At 39.6% G+C, this 18,620-nt stretch overlaps 1 protein-coding gene across 6 annotated transcripts in view; it reads left to right on the top strand.

The window, feature by feature from the left end:
* The first annotated feature begins 3,545 nt into the window (after positions 1-3,545).
* LOC104592065 (putative RNA-dependent RNA polymerase 3) overlaps positions 3,546-18,620 on the top strand; it is a 73,639-nt gene continuing 58,564 nt past the window's right edge. For 2 of the 6 annotated variants that reach the window (XM_088893168.1, XM_088893169.1), the window contains exons 1-5: positions 3,546-4,359; positions 4,738-4,894; positions 4,992-5,121; positions 5,988-6,062; positions 7,286-7,475. In XM_088893168.1, the coding sequence (XP_088749294.1) occupies positions 4,062-4,359; positions 4,738-4,894; positions 4,992-5,121; positions 5,988-6,062; positions 7,286-7,475 (850 nt within the window). In that variant the 5' untranslated portion in view covers positions 3,546-4,061. The remainder of the gene's footprint in view (positions 4,360-4,737; positions 4,895-4,991; positions 5,122-5,987; positions 6,063-7,285; positions 7,476-18,620) is intronic. The other 4 variants (XM_088893167.1, XM_088893166.1, XM_088893165.1 and 1 more) reach the window with 4 other exon arrangements.

Raw genomic sequence — 18,620 nt, 5'->3', positions numbered from 1 at the left:
TTCATTGAATAATTAAGAGAAATTTCAATATCAAAACTGTCTTAGATAATGGTGACACATGGCAATCACATAATGATGACACTTGAATGATCTTAAATACACATAATTACCATGTGACAATTACATGAATAATAGAGACATGTGATTCAGATAATAGTTACACGTGATCATCAATTCATACGAGACCAAAATTATATTTAGGCCAAAATCACAAAATATTATATATATATATATATATATTTTTTTTTTTTGCATTTTATAAAAGTAGAAGTATAGAACATCCAAACTATAAACTGACAAAGTGTAAAAGAAAGCGAAGGAAAATTAATATCTTTATTTAAAAAACAAAGGTGTATATATAGATACATTAATTAACTATCTTGAGACAAGTGGCCTAACTAATGCAAGCTAAGTCTAGTTGGAGAGCTAGACTAATAGAATTTGTTTCAATAGATTCACACATGTGCTGTTATGTGTCCCCTCAAGTTGGAGCATGGAGTCGGGCCATGCCCAACTTGGGAACTAAAGTTTGAAACTGATACCACCCCAAAGCCTTCGTGAAGATATTTGTTGGTAGCAATTTTGAGGGGATGTGTGCAATAACAATAATTTGGGATTGAATGCGTTGGAAGATGAAATGGCAATCAAACTCAATATACTTGGTTCGTTTTATCCAATGTGAAGGGTTGCTTGTAGAGTTGCATATACTTTGGATGATGGAGGCCCAAATTATGAAAGAGACGTTTTATCCATAATAATTCACCAGTGGTTGCAACCATAGTGCATTACTCGGCTTCAATGGAGGAACAAGATATAGTGGATTATTTCTATCTTCCAAGAAAGAGGAGAAGAGTTAAGAGTGGTAAAGTATCCCGTAGTAGATCGACGAGTGATTAGACAACCAGTAAAGTCAGAATCATAATAAGCCCAAAAAACAAGATCATTTGTTGGAGGGAGATTCAAAATTCCAAGAATCTCTCATCCTTTCCTTGTATTTTTGAGTTTTGTCTTTTCTTCATCCCCATTTTGAATGCATGGAAAGACTCATTGTTCCAAATTGCTTGGTAAATGAGTTGAATTTGAGTATATCTATAGATTTGTTCTCTGTATGGGAAGGGACCCATAGGAGGAAAGTACTATAGATATTCACATGCATGTGATGGGGGGTTGGGGTGCTTTTTACACATGTGCCCTAGGCCGGGCCATGGTGTGGGCGAGGGCGTGTGTACATGTACGTATATACGCACACTGCACCGAATTTTTTTGGTTTTGATCAGATTAAACAATATGACTTTTGAATTTCAAATTTATTTTTTAAATGTTTTATTTTTCAGTTTTGTGTCTTTTCGAACATGTACACTATTTTGAAGATAATTCTCTCTGAAATGACACTTCTATATCCATTTGAGTGACTGAGAACACTCAATAAAATGAGTGTTGGTCGACCCAGAAACACGCACCAATGCACTCAATACAGTATTTTCTTGTTTGTCAATCATTATTCTCTAAGCATCATTATTTGTGGTTTGTAGATGTTTGATAAGCGAGTGCACGACTGTCAGTAGTCTATGGGCTGTTTTATCTTAGCGATCGATTTACAATCACCTGGTTGCACCATAGGGGGCCAATGCGATTTTAAGGAGAGTAACCAAATGGCATGACTCAACCATCATTTTCTTGTAAGTTCTCAATTTCACAATTCTGCAATGTTATAGTTTTGCAAATTCTCGATTTAGAAAATAATTACCGATAAATTCCATTTTGCATTCTTTATTATTTTCCAATATCATTTTGTCAAGGCAACAAGAGAACATGATCTGGGGAAGATTTTAGATAACGAAGTATACGCATTGATGCTTTGTTGTAGATGATGCTGCCGCTGCTGGTGTTAGCTAAATTTATGGCCATGGTCGTCGATGGAGGAAAGAATCGAAAGATACAAAGAAACGATAGCTGACTGAAATTATTGCGTTGCAGAGGAAATAAGCAGGAAAGCGCAGGCTCAGTCGGAGAGCCTGGGCTTTGATACCATGTAGACTAAGTGTAAAAGAAAATAAAGGAAAAATGAATATATTTATTTAAAGACAGAAGGTGTATATACATTAACCGACTTGAGACAAATGACCTAACTAATGAAAATGAGATTAACAGAATTTATTTCAACTGATTCACACACGGGCTACTATACCAAACGACATGAAGTACTCTTATACTTTCATACTTAAAAAAATCTATCGAAACAGCCCCTACAATTTTGTATTTTAATGAATAAAAAAATAGTAATTTACTATTTATAGGGAATGTAATGAGGTGAATTAGTTGGGGCTAGAATTCAAGGACACTCGTAGGTAAACTTTGTTTTTTTTGTTTTCTAGAGAATTTGAGAGCTTTTGTTCGTAAAAGATTTAATTTATATAAAAGGATGTGTTATGGTCCTATACATAATCGTTGCGTTTTATCTGCGAATGCTGTTCAGACAGTTTATCACCTATTTTTTGATTGCCCCACAAACTAGCAATAAATGGGTTGATTTTGATATCCCATTCTATATCGTCGGATTGAATTATGGTCGAACACACGTAAATTCAATTTGCCGAACCAAATCCATTGACAGTTATCTATGAGTAATCATGGGCCCTGCCGCTCTGGGCAGAAAACCTAAGCCCAATTATGCAAATTTCTGGATTAGGCGTAGGCCGAGATCGGCTTCAGTAAGTGCAAGGTCTGTTCGAACAGCCTTACATTGAAAATATCTCTTGTACTTCTATGCTTTATGGAGAGATATTTCGAACATAAAGCTATAATGAGTATTCGAACGAATTTTACACTGACTGAATCCGATTTCGGGTAGGCCGGGCTTGAACTACAAATGATCACCCCAACTGATGTTTAGAGTTCCTCACATCCCTACTCTCTACTCGCAAGAAAGGCATCATACTTGTTCTTTGAAAGGTGTAGATTTTGCACTAACTGGTTCTTGTTCTCACGGACGCCATCACTATTCACTAAAATGCTATGCTCGACTTATGAGTAAGGCATCATCTTTTGAGCCCGGATCTACTCCCTGTGAAAAAGCCTGGGTGCTTTTAACACGGCAGTCCAGCCGTACATCGGGAACATCTACAGCAAATCCCGATTCTGATCTTTTCCAAAAGCAAGAAAGGTATCATACTTGAATGAAATGAAGGCTTTTTTAACACAAGATCGGTATCTACTTCATATCGTACTCGTACGGGAACCCAAAGATTGCATACATTGGTAAATTACTTGTACCTCCATTGGGATTTTAGTCAAATACTTCGCGGTTGGACCACCCTCAATTTTACCTGCTAAATTGTACAGTTATTCACGTTTGATCAGGATATCCATACCATATGGAGTTTGTTAACGGAAGAGACATAATTACTATAAACAATAAACGGAAAAGTATCAACAACTCATTCTATACCACATACGGACATACGGACAGGCCCAATGTAAATTCTCATCCTGGGCTCAACCGTAATTCTCCCATAAAAATGTTTTCCGAAGGAAAAATAAAAAATCTATGCCTTTGCGGCTTTGCCTGAAACGTGAAACGCTTTCTTCGCCTTCAATATTTTAGGACAACGCTTTTCCACTGAGTAGTCATTCCAGATATGACGATTATCGCACGGTTCCACTCCCACAAAACATACAGTCGCCCACAACGTAAATTTATCGATTAATGGGGCCATCACCATCAGAGGACCCTCAAGCATCATCTATAACTTTTGGAAAAAATGCAATAGATCGGACGGCTTCCGTTTATATACGTGTTGGTATTCTGGTATATTCTGTTTAAATCGTACTGCATCGCGTAAAAACTTCTACGTAAGACTCATTCCTTCCAATAAAGCGGCAAATTCATGTTGAACGTTGAGAAGTCGAGAGCTCTCTGCTCACAAGGGCTCAGAACTGCATATCTCTCTGTCACAGTCTTGTTTTTTCCTTTCTTCTTGTTTGGGAACCCTTCTTTTTCAAATCTTCTACGATCCTGACGTTTTTGATACACTCGTGGTTCTGAAACCAGCTTTCTTCCGATGGCAGATCCTTCTGCTGAGGTTCCTCTTCCTGTCTCTGTAGAAGAAATGCTAAGAACTATATGTGAGCAACAGTCACTGCCACCTGCTGAAATGAGCGCAAGGAGAGAGCTGGCTTTGCTTGGAGAAGAGGCGTCTCTGCAGCTTCTTCGGCGAATTTCCGGTCAAAGAATCCGATCCTTGACAGGATTTATCATCTATATGGCGAGAAGTGTGTGTACAACCGTGTCTAGTCGGAAAAGCGTGTGCTTCTCCGGGCCACGTAGTTCTGAAAGTTCAGTTTCTGTTTCTATGCGAGGTAACTTCATATGTGCATAATCCTCTGTTTTTGGTTCCTTGTGAATATCGTCGTCGTCGTCGTCGTTTGCATTTCAACATTTCTTTATGCCCATTTTAGGTAATTATGCACTGACAGATTTCACTTGTCGTGCTATGATCTTAGTAAAGTTGTAATTGTAACTTATAAATTATCTCTCTTTAAAATGTTATTGGTTTAGTTCAGCATTTGGCAAACGCCCCCATCCACTCTTCCCGATTTAGGTATTCTGTGTATCATGCCTTGGACAGTTTCCGAACTTTTGAGAAAATAGGAGCCGTATAAGTTGTGTCTCTGCAATCTTCACTGAATTTGTAGTTTCTGATTTGGGTTACCCCCTTAACTCATCGTTTCTTGTAGGCTATGATGATGCTACCTCTCACTCTCCGAGGTTAGAGCGTCTCAATAGGCAGAAGAGCGGCTTGGGTTTGGAGGGGATGAGCAGAGAATCCCTTCTCATGGCGTTGGGCGAACTGGAATTTAGGAAAGCCTTCTTGATATTAAGTTACATTGGCAAGTAAGTATATGCTTAGCCCCTGCTAACTATCACACTGCTTTCAACCTTCACAATTTGCAGAGACAATTGACATACCATTGCATTATTTCCTTTGCAGGAATAGACTGGAAGATGTTATGACAGTGGAGACGATTAAAAAGATTAGAAACTTGCCAATGGTCAAGTTTGAGTCAGAGGTTTGGAATGATATAGGCTGCCACTATGTCGAGCATGCAGATAGAATGAAGGTGGGTGGATGTTTTCACTCGACGAGTGCTTCTGTTTTCTTCTTTTTTTTTTTTTTTTTCAACTTCATGGAGAAAAAAGTTTGAGAAATTGTTACTGAAAGTACTAACCTACAAATACGGTGCAAATTTAACTTTTATTATTTTTACTGGTGGTGGTTGAATAACATATATTATTTCTACCATGAGATCTCATATAGGTCAAGTTATATCTATTCAACTATGTAATGTTCCTATTTATGAAAATGTCACTTGTGAGCATACTGAGTAAGCACTCGATAAATTTTTTGAAGCTGTCGTAAAAATTTTTGAATCATTTTAAGGGTAGGGTGAGGGTATTTGTGGGACAGGTGTCAGAAAATTTATTGAGTGCTTACTTTAGTGTGCTCACCAAGTGTGCCTACCTGTCTTGGAAACATGGCAGCCTGGGCAGATATGTCAATATAATTGTCTTACATCACATATCCATTTTTGATTTTACACAATCTCTTGGGGCTTAGAGTATGTCTTAGAAATATACATACAATGTATGTTGCATAGAGTTGAGCTTAGGATGAATACAAACATGAATGCATCTTGTGCTGTTAACAACTAACGACATTAACTTCTTCCTAGACATGAGAAGAAACTGGATTATGCTGTCTTTATCCTGAGCCTATCTTGTTGATTTCCTGGTTCTTTCTTTCCCCATGTAGTATCTTGATATAATCTATGTTGCATAGGGGTGAACATAGCATGAATGCATCTTGAGCAGGTAACAACTAACAACATTAATTTTTTCTTTCTAGATGTGAACAGAAACTGGGTTAGTGTCTTTTTCTGATGAATCTATCTTATTGATTATCTGATTCTTTTTTTTTTCCATGTAGTTTCTTGATTGGGATTCTGGAAAAACATACTTGTATCACTGTCTTGTTGATCCAGATGGAAGCTACAGCTTTAAGGTATCCATTTCTTCTCTAACATATTTGCTAGCAGAAACAATAATATTTTCTGCTGCTTTGTTTTCATTGCTTCCTGTCCCTAAATTCTGCTGTGCCCATGATGCATAATCTAAGGTCTCTTTCTGGGAACTACCTTAATTATGTAATTCGTTTAAACTATGTGAATAAATACCCCTATAAGAATATATCAACTGTTCTAAACCTCCACATGCAGATGAGAGATCACATATTTTCTTTGCTTGTTTACTACTCTGAACTTCATGTTTCCTTGTAGTTACTGTCACCTATGATATTCACACACACACGGGAAGGACATAAATGGACAAGGTCTCTGTTACAAAATTTGCATGTAAAGATGAAATATCCAAAATGACAAGGCATTCAAGTACAGGGTATCTGGGTTTCATAGACTATCACCGTTTCGCCATATCTCTTAGGTCATAATTTTTCCACTTTTACTGGTTCACCTGCATGCATTAGTTGGTAATAACTGTCTTGATAAAATCTATTGTTGATAACCGCTGTGAGTTCTTTTCAACTGCAATACATAAATCATTAAGTAAGTGTAAATGGTGACAACGTGTTATGTATAACAAGTTGTGACAGTTATTGCTTTTGAAAGAATGTTTTTCATTTTGAATATCATCTTATATTTGAGATAAATAATTTTCTTCCTTAGGAGAAAATGTGTGTGATGGGCTTTACTAATTACTACCATGGCACCATAGCAAATTCATGTATAATATGTTCATTGACATTTTTTTGGAGAAAATGTCCCAAATTCCAAAATTTCAAATATATGAAAAAATATGTTAATAATTTGGGAAATGTATGATATGTTAATAAATTGGATTTTAAAGAATAAACTATATATTTTAAAAATAAATATGTATTGATGTTCTTAAATATACATATATTTAATATACTATACACACAATTACATATATAAAACATGCCATTTTTTACTTCAAACTATTTAAATGAGAATGTATTAAACATGATGCGGATTTGATCAATCTCTTGCCATATTACATTTATTGCTCCAAATTTTTGCCATGTTTTTTGTTCTTAATTTTGAATAACTAGGGGATTTAATAGATTACTTTGTAGAGAGATCTATGTTTTTCATATTTCTATTATATTCATAGATCAGTTTAAGTGTTTGTATATCTTTTAAATGAATTATTTGTTGATGTAGACCAACAAACTTATTGATTGTTCAGGGGCCCTATTTGGATACCAAAAAAACTCATCTTCAGAGGGTTTTAGGAGATGACAAAGTACTAATAGTCAAGTTTATACAAGAGTCAACCAATAGAAATGGATCAACTAGTTATAATATACTCAATACCAACTATGGTAGGATTGCAAAAGAAGGAATTCTTCTAGGTTTGCTCCGTTATCATTTTTTTGGTAAGTTTTATCGTGTTCTTGATTAGTGATGGAATTTGAATGTTGACTCCAATTTAGTCCTTTGTTTCCTTTAATCTTTGTAGTTTGTGATTACCATTATTGTCAGGGAATTGTCAATCATTATAATTTTGCATTCCCAGTTACGTGAGAATTTGCCCCATGTTTTGTTAAATGTTTATATTTGGATCTTTTGCCTTAATCTCCTAAACTTATACTATTTTGAAAGGATAGAAGTTGTAGGAAACATTTATATCTTATGACTAATTTAGATGCTTTTTTTGATTAAAGATCAGTTAAACATTCTATTATCTGAAGTATTCTCAAAGTGTATAAATGAATCTAGGTCACAGAGTGGTGCCTTGTTGTCTAGGTGATGAATTTTGACAAAAGAAACCTAGATCCTTAGATTGATTTCCTTGTCATGATAACAATCAAAAAACACCAGAGTTAAGAAATATGAAACAATATCCTAAACAGAAGTGAATTTCACCCAATAAAGCATGTCAGATGATCATATGATTCATATCCACAAAATGGTAACATTTTCTATCATTGTTTGCAGTACTTCAGACACACTATTTCAATACAATGTATACATGGACAAACTAACCAGTCAACAGATTAACAAGTTAAACAAACTAATGGATAAATAAACTAATAAGAGTAACGTAGTGGTGATAAACCTGCTTCTAATAATGAGGAGCAACTCTTTCCAAGTAAGCAACAATTGAAATCTGACAATTCATGATGCTAAATCAGAAATATACATACATACACCTCCATTTTGAATGAAAGATTGAATTACAAGAATACTCTTAGATCAGTCAATACTCTTACTGATTCTTCGACTAGGTCTGGGGGTCAACAGGGAAAGCATTGTTTGGGGAATGCCTGGACTTGGGATGAACTTGTAAACTGATAATGGTATTTACATTGTAATTGGGGGCAGCTTATGCTGTTACCAACTTTGTACGTTATTCTGTTGTTGCAATAAAAATTACACTTACTGTTGCTTATGTAGAAAGGTTAAATTATGAGAAACAAAGCGGTTGGGGGGAGATTGCATGGGCAAGAAGACAGAGAAAAAGAGAAACAAAGGATTTGAGACCATTTTCTCATTCACACATACATTCTTTATTTTTACAATGAATCAAAGAAGCTAAGCTCCAAGCCCTGATTGTTTTCAGTCTTCTTGTCCAAACACTAGTGATTGATTGATTTTTTGAAGCTTGGTTTCTTTTTTTTTTGGTTTACTCTGGTTCCAAAAGTCTTGATAAATAATGATAAAAAATATTGATGGCCCTCTCTTTAATTGCCAAACTCTTAAAAAAACAATAGTTTGGCACTGAGAGAGAGAAATGTTTTGATGTAGCACTGAGAACTGCAAAGTCGTTACCCCCTCACACATATAACTGCTTGTTATGGCACCTTAGTGCCTAGACAACTGCCTTTCTGTATCAGGCAGGTGCCATATGCAATATATTCATGGCAACTCATATGAGTGCCCTTGAGAAACTGCCTTGTCACCTAGGTGCCTGCATGGGTGACACATTGGTAACTGTTTTATTTGTGACATATGTGCTGCAGGGAGCACTTTTGTCTTTTTACTCAAAGGTGCCACCAGCCTAGCTTTTTGACTTTGTCCTTTGATTTCTCTCTATTTTTCTGATTTTCTTGCTGTTAATATGATATCAGAGCAGGACTCTAGGGCCTGAGAACAGATCAATCAACTCCTCTTTCCTTTTTCTCTGATTTCTGGGATTGAAACTCAATAACAGTTAATCGGCTTGGTCTGAGACAGGTTGAAGTGCTTTTGTTTCTCTCTTTTCTTGGTCGTGTGCCAAGGAAACATTGTGATCATAGTAGTTGAATGTTGTGAGGAGGTTTAGTACTCTTCCAAGGCTCTGTGTGGATTGTGTGATCCTTGTTTAATGAGGTATGTGTTGGAATCAGTTAGCCTCTTCTCTGAGGCATTTTATTTATGTTTTTCTGTTCTTTAGTGCCACAGGGGCACTCTTGTAATTTCCTTTTCTTTTTATTATCAGTTGGGTCGGCCTAATATATAAGCTAATAGCAGGCGCCACCAGCTACAAGTTTGAATCCAGTTTTTTTGTCTCTCTTCTCTCTTCCTCCTCTCCTCCTCTCCTTCTCTCCTTCTCTGACATCTCTTGCCTGAAAACATGGTATCAGAGCGGGTCTTCTGAGATTAGAAGCTGCGAGATCGCTCTCTTCTCTCAGTTTTTTTTTCTCAGTTTCTTCTTGCTGTGGATCAAACCTGTCAAGGAAGTGCATTGGACTGATCTGAAGTTTTCTATGCCCTTTCTTCCCTTCTCTCTTGGTCGTGTGCCAAGAAACAAATTAAAGAGAGGGAAGTTTGATGCTGTGAAGGTTCTTTTACCTGTTTTTTGTGGATCGTGTGGTCCTTTTTTTGTGTACCCAGGTAAGGGGGTTATGGAGGTCTGAATGACCTGTAAGTGCTGTGATTTTTTGTTCTCAGTATTGTGGATCATGTGATCCATTTCTGTGCCCAAATAGCTGGGTGATATATGTCAAAATGACCTGTAACTATAATACAGTGGTTGACTATAATTCTTGGGAATTTTTCCAGTAGATGTATGGGATCCAAAAAAATTTATACCTGACTAAGACTTAACTGAACTGAACTGTGGCTGAACTGGTGACTGAATTGGGGATTGAACTGTGACTGAACTGGGGTCTGAACTGGATGAACTGAAATTGAACTGTGACTGAACAGTGGCTGAACTTGACTGAACTGTGAACGTAGCTGAACTGAAGTGTTAATAAATTGTGGCTGAACTGTGTTTTTTTTAAACCGAACTATCCTTTAACATGTCATCTGAGGATTCTATCCTGTCTAGTGGGTCCTCTTGTCAAAGTGGAATGAGTGGGGGTTTTGACATGAGTTTCCCCATGGCCGTGATACCTTTTGATAGTCTTAACTACCTAGAATGGTCAAGGGGAATCAAGTTCTACATAACAACTAGGGAGAAGGTAGGCTATATTAATGGTAAAACAAAAGAACCAAAGTCTCAGGGGGTGGAGCATGATAGGTGGGATCAGGAAAACAACATGGTGATGTCATGGCTGTTACTTTCTATGTTGCCTCTTGTTAGGAAGATCTTCATGTGGGCTGAAACAACTATTGAGATTTGGGAGCAGGCAAAATCTACCTATTCAAAGCAACGTCATTATGCCAAAATATACCAGTTGCAAGCTGCCTCCTCTACTTGTAAGCAAGGGGAGAGGACTCTCTCAGCCTATTATTCAGATTTGATCTCAATTTGGAAAGAACTAGATCACTATCAGAACATTGACTGGAAGTGTGATGTTGATGCTAAGGCCTACAAGTCTCTGGTTTCCCAACAATAGGTTTTTGCCTTCCTCTTGGGGTTGAACCCTGTATATCAGTCCCCTAGAGTTTAGATATTAGGAAGTAAAGTGATATGACCCAAAAATTTGACACATAGTTCTCAGACTCACAACAGAGTTCACACACTTGAATATCAACAAAAGAACTAGTATTCATTCAGCAGAAAACAGTAACAGTTGGTCGGTACTTCGAGAGACCGCCGGCTCTCCCAAACACTCTCAATATTCTTCACTCCAAGAAAAACATGCCACCCCCCATCCCCCAAAGCCCCTTCTTATACTCTACTGATAGCATAACTGACTCCCTTTATAAATACCTAGCTGGCCTAGTTATAAATGCCCAAAAACTCTTCTTATTCATAACTGACATAGCTATAAATGCCCCAAGACTCTCCTTATTCCCTACAGCTATAATTTCCCTCATGTGATTAATTGTTCAATTATTTCCCCCCCTTAGCTGATTGCTGACCTTCCCTCTTCCTGGCATTAATTGGGGCCTATCATTACTCGCCGCCCAAAGTCTAACCTTGTCCTCAAGGTTAAAATGAGGAAACTGGTCTCGAAGTAAGTCAAAAGACTCCCAAGAATCTTCAAAATCAGGCAGGTCCTGCCAATGAATAAGCACTTCCAACCAGTAACTCCATGCATAGTGGATGGACGCACACCGCACACGGCAGCAGGATAATGGAGCTTTGCAACTCTTCCAGTCTCTGAATAAAATTCCTTCTTTCTTTGAAAGCTAGACCTTTTCAATCTCTTGACTGCTACCCTTATATGTGTCATCATTAGGTAAAAGCCCACTATGTGAGCCACCAGTCTTGGCATTTCCAACAAGACGATTACCTTCACTGAAATTCTTTGTAATTGGCCTCAGTTCCTCATTGCTGAAGACTTTCCATGATGGGGTAACTGATGCAGATGTTGATGGATTAGATGCTTTGCGAGACCTTCTGCGCCTCTTGCTCTTCCTGTATGCAAGCAACCAAATTACAACGACCAAAGTTGTGCAAAGGATTATCCCACTAACAGTTGCAAGGATGATAAGATACTCCTTGTGGCTGGCCATTAGTCACCAAAGTACAGGTATTGATCAGATTAATGCCTTTGCATGATGAATTGGAGCAATTGGAGTGAAATGGTGCCCCAGGGAAGATGGACTCATTCCAATGTGTTGCATTGTCAGACCACTTCCAACCAAAACCACCTGTAGAATTGAAGCCTCTTCCTCCAACCCAGCAGCCTCTTGCTGTATTAGTGCAGAGTTTTCCAGCAAAACTTAGTTCCTTGGCTGATGTCAGTGCTGCCAAGTGCCCATTATAATCCCTACATCGGGACTCGGATTCATCCCAATAACTGGAGTTTTCTATCAGCCCAAAACACTTGCTCTTATTTGGACTGATTACCCAATCATTAGGGCAAAGTGACTTATTTGAGCTGATCTCCCAACTAGTATGGCAAAGTGCTGCTGATTGATAAGCCCAAAGGGCCTGATTCTTATCCTCAATCTTCTGGGCCGCAACCATTTTTCTGATCAACCCAACGGGTTCCATCTGTCGGAGTTCGGCCTGGATATCTGGGCGCAACCCATTCACAAAGGCTGCTTCAGGGACTGATTCTGGTAGGTAACGTAAGGGGGCAGAAAGCACCTCGAAATGGCGACGATATTCCTTGACAGTTGTAGAGAAACTGATGTGGGCCACTCTGTCCGTAGGGTAGAATATACCTAGTCTATCTGTTATGTTATTCTGTTATTTACTTTTCAGTTTTTTATATTGTTAAGTGTTATGATGTAAACACCAAGGGCAAATATGTCCTTTCATGTAACTAGCATAACATATAAATATTAAATTGAAGTGGCGGCGGCAGATTATTCAGAATCTGTCCTTCCTTTCAAACTTGTGTTCTACTGCTCTCTCACTAATCTTTCTCCTCTCTCTTCTTCACTTTCTCTTCTGTTCGAACCTGAAATTCCTTAGTGTCGAAGACTGATAGCAGTCTTGATCATCTTCATGGTATCAGAGCCAAGTTAGGGTTTCTTATGTGAGTCTAATACCAGTCGACCACATGAGAATCTCCTAGGACTAGAAGCTGAAAAGGTGGAGTTCGCAGACTGATTCTTGGAGATCGCCAGAAGTGCTAGCAGCTGTTGGAAGTTTTGTTATGGTTGCAGAGTATTGGTGGTCAGGAAGGATCAGAGAAGACTAGGGTTCGGGTAACCCTAGAAGGCAGCGAACAATTCTTTTCTTGTAAGTCATCTACTTTTCTAAGAAAAGATAGGTTGGACCTATCTGGAGAGGAAGGCTGAACCGTTCTAGGTTTTCATTTCTTCGATTCACTAGGGTTTTACAGCAAACCCTACTGTTCTGCTGTGATTAAAACCCTACTGTTTTACACCGAACTGTCTCAGCCTTGTTTCTTTCTGCACTAGAGTTTGAAAGTGATCTTGCGGCAAGCCCTAGTGCTGGACTGAATCTTGTGATCTATCTAGAGCTATCCTCAAGTTTATTGTTAGCATTGATCAGATTCTAGGGTTTCATATTAACCCTATTGCAAGTCTCTCTATACAGTACTGATTAGATTGTGCAACTGAATTGATCACTTTAAGGACTAATTAAAACCCTAATTCTGCAAAGGCAAATCAGACCTCCTTCTAAGCTGTTTTTTTAGAGTTTTTTGGGGTTTTCGAACTCTCTTAAAGGGGTTAGAGCTCTACGGACAGCCACTGTTGTGTTTGTTAGTTGATTTCAGATCAGAGTTATCCCAGTTTTGTGCACATACACTGTGAATACAGATCAGGCCTATACTGTTTTTGATTGTGATTGGTAGTCCAAGTGTTGTTTTAAGACTTTATCGAGATGGAGTTTAAAAATCAGGCAGAAGGCAGCTTTGGAGGCATCAGTTATGGCAGTGTTTCTGAGATGGGTGGTCAGATTACAACCGTAAATTCAGGTACTCTAGCTTCAGCCTACCATGCCTCAACTCCAGGTACTATTGAACCTTGTTGGGTAATAGATTCAGGTGCATCCGACCACATGACTAGCTTGCCTTCACTGTTTACCTCTTACCATTTGTCATCTGGTAGGGATAAAGTATCTATTGTTGATGGCTCCCTGGTTCCTATTTCTGGGAAGGGGGACATTAAGTTATCAGATACGATCTCCTTGTCTTCTGTCTTACATGTTCCTAAGCTTGATACTAACCTCCTTTCAGTCAGTAGTATTACCAAACACATGAACTGCTCAGTAACTTTCTTCCCTGACCAGTGTGTTTTTCAGGACCTGGAGATGAAGAAGGTGATTGGGATTGGCCGTGAGACGAATTGGGATTTATCTGCTCGGGGAGAGTTCTCGTCGGGAAGAGTCAGTGGGTAAGAGGTCACTTGTTTCCCAGAGTGTGAGTTCGGTTATGCTTTGGCATAACCGATTGAGTCATCTGTCTTTTCGGTCCTTAAAGAGTCTGTTTCCTACTTTATTTGAATCTGTTGAGTTGTCCCAGTTGCAATGTGAAAGCTGTGAGTTTGCTAAACATTGTAGAAACTCTTATTCATTGAGTAATAAAAGGAGTAATCGTCCTTTTGATATTGTGCATACAGATGTTTGGGGGCCATATCACATTCCTTCTATGGGTGGGGACAGATATTTTTTGTTATTTGTTGATGACCATACCCGGTTTTCTTGGGCTTATCTTATGCGTTCACGAGATGAGGTTCCCGCCCCTTCTATACCCACATGAGGAGTTGTTTTCTATTCCCCTTAAAACATTCAGTTGTACTTGCTTTGTTCAGCTTCTCGGACCCCATCACTCCAAGTTTGAACCCAAGGCCTCCAAATGCATTTTCCTTGGTTATGCACAAACTCAAAAGGGGTATTGCTGCTATGATCCTGTCACAGGGAGGAAGTTCGTCTCCATGGATGTCACTTTCTTTGAGGAGACACCTTATTATCCTCGGGTTTCTCCTCAGGGGGAGAGTAGTGAGAGTAGGGGTTTAAGTCCTTGTCTTCGGGGGGAGAGCAGTGAGAGTGGGGTAGTTCCTTTACCTATTCCATTGGGTGATGGGAGCTGCAATGGTGAGGGTGGTTAGAGGGATTAGGAGTTGAGGGTCTATCACAGGCGGTGCAGGCAGGTTGATCCCGATCATCAGCAGTCCAGGCCAGCTCCAATCTCATCTATGGCTCCAGGTCCAGACATTACAGTCCCAGGACCCACAGAGACTTCTTCTATTGTTGCCATTTCACCTCCTACAGATGACCTTGATCTTCCGATTGCAATTCGTAAAGGGAAACGACATTGTACCACACCTACAGCCCACTGTATTTCCCATTTTTTATCCTATGATTGCCTATCTCCTACCTACAGGTCCTACCTTAGTTCCATTTCCAATGTCCCTATTCCAAGAACAGTACAAGAGGCCCTATCAGTCCCGGAGTGGAGAGGTGCAATGCAAGTTGAAATGGATGCCCTGTTAAAAAATAATACCTGGGAGCTAGTTGACTTGCCCAAAGGAAAGAAACCAGTTGGATGCAGATGGGTATTTACTGTGAAGCACAATGCGGATGGATCCATTGAGAGGTACAAAGCTCGGCTAGTTGCAAAAGGGTTCACTCAGACTTATGGTATAGATTACTTGGAGTCATTTGCCCTGGTAGCCAAGATGATCACCATTCGGGTTCTATTATCTCTTGTAGCAAGCCACACTTGGCCTTTGTACCAAATGGATGTTAAAAATGCCTTCCTGAATGGGGACTTGCAGGAAGAGGTTTACATGCAGTTGCCTCCTGGATACTATGATATAGAGACAGGTAAGAAGGTCTGCTGGCTCAATAAGGCATTGCATGGTTTGAAGCAGTCACCTAGAGCTTGGTTCGACAGATTCAGACTAGCTCTTGGAAAGTTTGGTTGTGTACAGGCCCAGTCAGATCATACACTGTTCATCAAGAGGGTGGAGTCTTCACTGACACTACTTGTAGTATATGTTGATGATATTGTGGTGATAGGAAATGACAGCCATGAGATTGAGTCCCTCAAACAGCTCCTTCATCAAGAGTTTGAGGTGAAAGATCTGGGTACACTACGGTATTTTTTGGGCATTGAGGTTGCTAGATCTAAACAGGGGATCTTTGTCTCTCAGAGGAAATATGTTTTAGATCTCTTGGCTGAAACTGGAAAGCTGGGTGTCAAACCTGCAGATACACCCATTGAACAGAACCACAGGATTAGTGCAGAGAGTGGGGAGCTGCTTGAAGACAAAGTTATGTTCCAGCGGTTGGTAGGAAAGCTCCTATATCTTTGCCTCACTCGATCGGATATTACTTATGCTGTCAGTGTTGTCAGCCAGTACATGCATTCTCCTAGAACCACACATCTTCTTGCGGCAAAAAGAATTTTAGCCTACTTGAAGAGATGCCCGGGTAGGGGTATACTGTTCAAGAACATTAACCACATGAAGGTGGAGGTTGATGACAGGCGGTCTACCTCAGGATATTGTGCCCTTGTGGGAGGAAACATTGTCTCCTGGAGAAGTAAGAAACAAAGTGTTGTCTCCCGGTCTAGTGCTGAAGCAGAATATAGGTCCATGGCCAACGGAGTGGCTGAAATCCTATGGCTAAGATCTCTACTTGAGGAGTTGGGTATTGAGTATGAGAAGCCTTTGATGCTGTATTGTGATAATCAAGCCGCCATTAATATAGCACATAATCCAGTGCAGCATGACAGAACCAAACACATTGAAGTTGACCGACATTTTGTACGAGAGAGGGTCTCATCTTAGGAAATATGCCTCCCTTACATCACATTCAGTATGCAACTGGCAGATATCCTCACTAAAGCTGTATCAAGAAAGAAGCTAGAAGTGGATCTATCCAAGTTGGGAATGATAAACATTTACTCCCAACTTGAGGGGGAGTGTAGAGAAACTGATGTGTGGGGCCACTCTGTCCGTAGGGTAGAATATACCTAGTCTATCTGTTATGTTATTCTGTTATTCCAGTTTTGTTATTTACTTTTCAGTTTTTTATATTGTTAAGTGTTATGATGTAAACACCAAGGGCAAATATGTCCTTTCATGTAACTAGCATAACATATAAATATTAAATTGAAGTGGCGGCGGCAGATTATTCAGAATCTGTCCGTCCTTTCAAACCTGTGTTCTACTGCTCTCTCACTAATCTTTCTCCTCTCTCTTCTTCACTTTCTCTTCTGTTCGAACCTGAAATTCCTTAGTGTCGAAGACTGATAGCAGTCTTGATCATCTTCAACAGTAGTGGATTGACGTAATGATAGAAGCTGCTCCTGCAAGTTTCCCTCCTGAGTTGATCAAAAACGTTCAAGGAGGTGTTCCTTGAATTTTGCCCAACTTCGAAAAGGTCGCCGACCATCCTCCCAATAATACCATGCCAATGCATCACCCTCTAAACAGACCACTGCTGCCTGCAGACGTTCCGCCGAAAGCAAGCCATTAATCTCAAAATAGCGCTTTGCGCGAAGCAGCCAGCCGTCTGGATTTTCCCCATCAAAAATAGGCAACTCCAACTTCGGAGGAAGTGAATCAGAAATACGTTCCGGGACTGTCATTGAAGGGGACGTCGGAACAGCCGCACTCTTCCCTTACCAAGTCTTGAACGACTCCTTCCAGAGACGAGATCTTCGAAAGTCCAGCTGCTATCTCATCACGTAAGCCATCCATCTCCCCACGAAATTCAGAATGCAGAGAAGTCAAGCGTTCTTCGAAACCCTCCACCTGCGATGCCACTTCCTTGCTGTCACTATGGCCGAGGAAAGACACGCTCTGATACCACTGATATGACCGAGAAATTTGACACAGTTCTCAGACTCACAACAGAGTTCACACACTTGAATATCAACAAAAGAAACTAGTATTCATTCAGCAGAAAACAATAATAGTTGGTCGGTACTTCGAGAGACCGCCGGCTCTCCCAAACACTCTCAATATTCTTCACTCCAAGAAAAACATGCCACCCCCCATCCCCCAAAGCCCTTCTTATACTCTACTGATAGCATAACTGACTCCCTCTATAAATGCCCAGCTGGCCTAGTTATATATGCCCAAAAACTCTTCTTATTCATAACTGACATAGCTATAAATGCCCCAAGACTCTCCTTATTCCCCCCAGCTATAATTGCCCTCATGTGATTAATTGTTCAATTATTTCCCCCCCTTAGCTGATTGCTGACCTTCCCTCTTCCTGGCATTAATTGGGGCCTATCATAAAGATCTTCTTTCAGTACAAGAAGTGTATGCTCTAGTTTAATCCGAAGTGAGCAGGCGAAGTGTGATGAATAGCTTCGAAAGGGAGCAGATTGCCTTAGTGGCTAAAGGGAGTATGGGTGTAGGAGGCAATAAGAAAGGTGATATCCAGAAGAGAGTGGATGATAAAGATAAGTTATGGTGTACTCACTGCCAGAAGGCCGGACATACTCAAGATACTTGTTGGGACCTCCATGGAAAGCCAAAGTGGGCCCAAGAGTTGAGTAAGAAATCATATCATAATAAGAAGCCAAGATAAAAGAGTCAAAAAAAGTTTAATACAACAAATTTGGCCTCTCGGGAGTCTCAGTCATCTACTGCTATTCACTAGGACCGCCCATCCGTTGCCGATCCCCGGGAAGATATCATTAATTCTTTCCGCGACCACTTGGATCTGTATGGGAGAGCAATTGGCCAAATGGATTCTGCTTCTCCTGCCTCGACTTCCTTTCAATCTACTTCAGGTAATGGTAATCCTGTCACAGCCTTCC

The sequence above is a fragment of the Nelumbo nucifera genome, chromosome 8 (genome assembly GCF_055504915.1).
Source record: "Nelumbo nucifera cultivar China Antique chromosome 8, China Antique-T2T, whole genome shotgun sequence".
NCBI lineage: Eukaryota > Viridiplantae > Streptophyta > Magnoliopsida > Proteales > Nelumbonaceae > Nelumbo > Nelumbo nucifera.
This window is presented reverse-complemented; position numbering and strand designations above follow the sequence as displayed.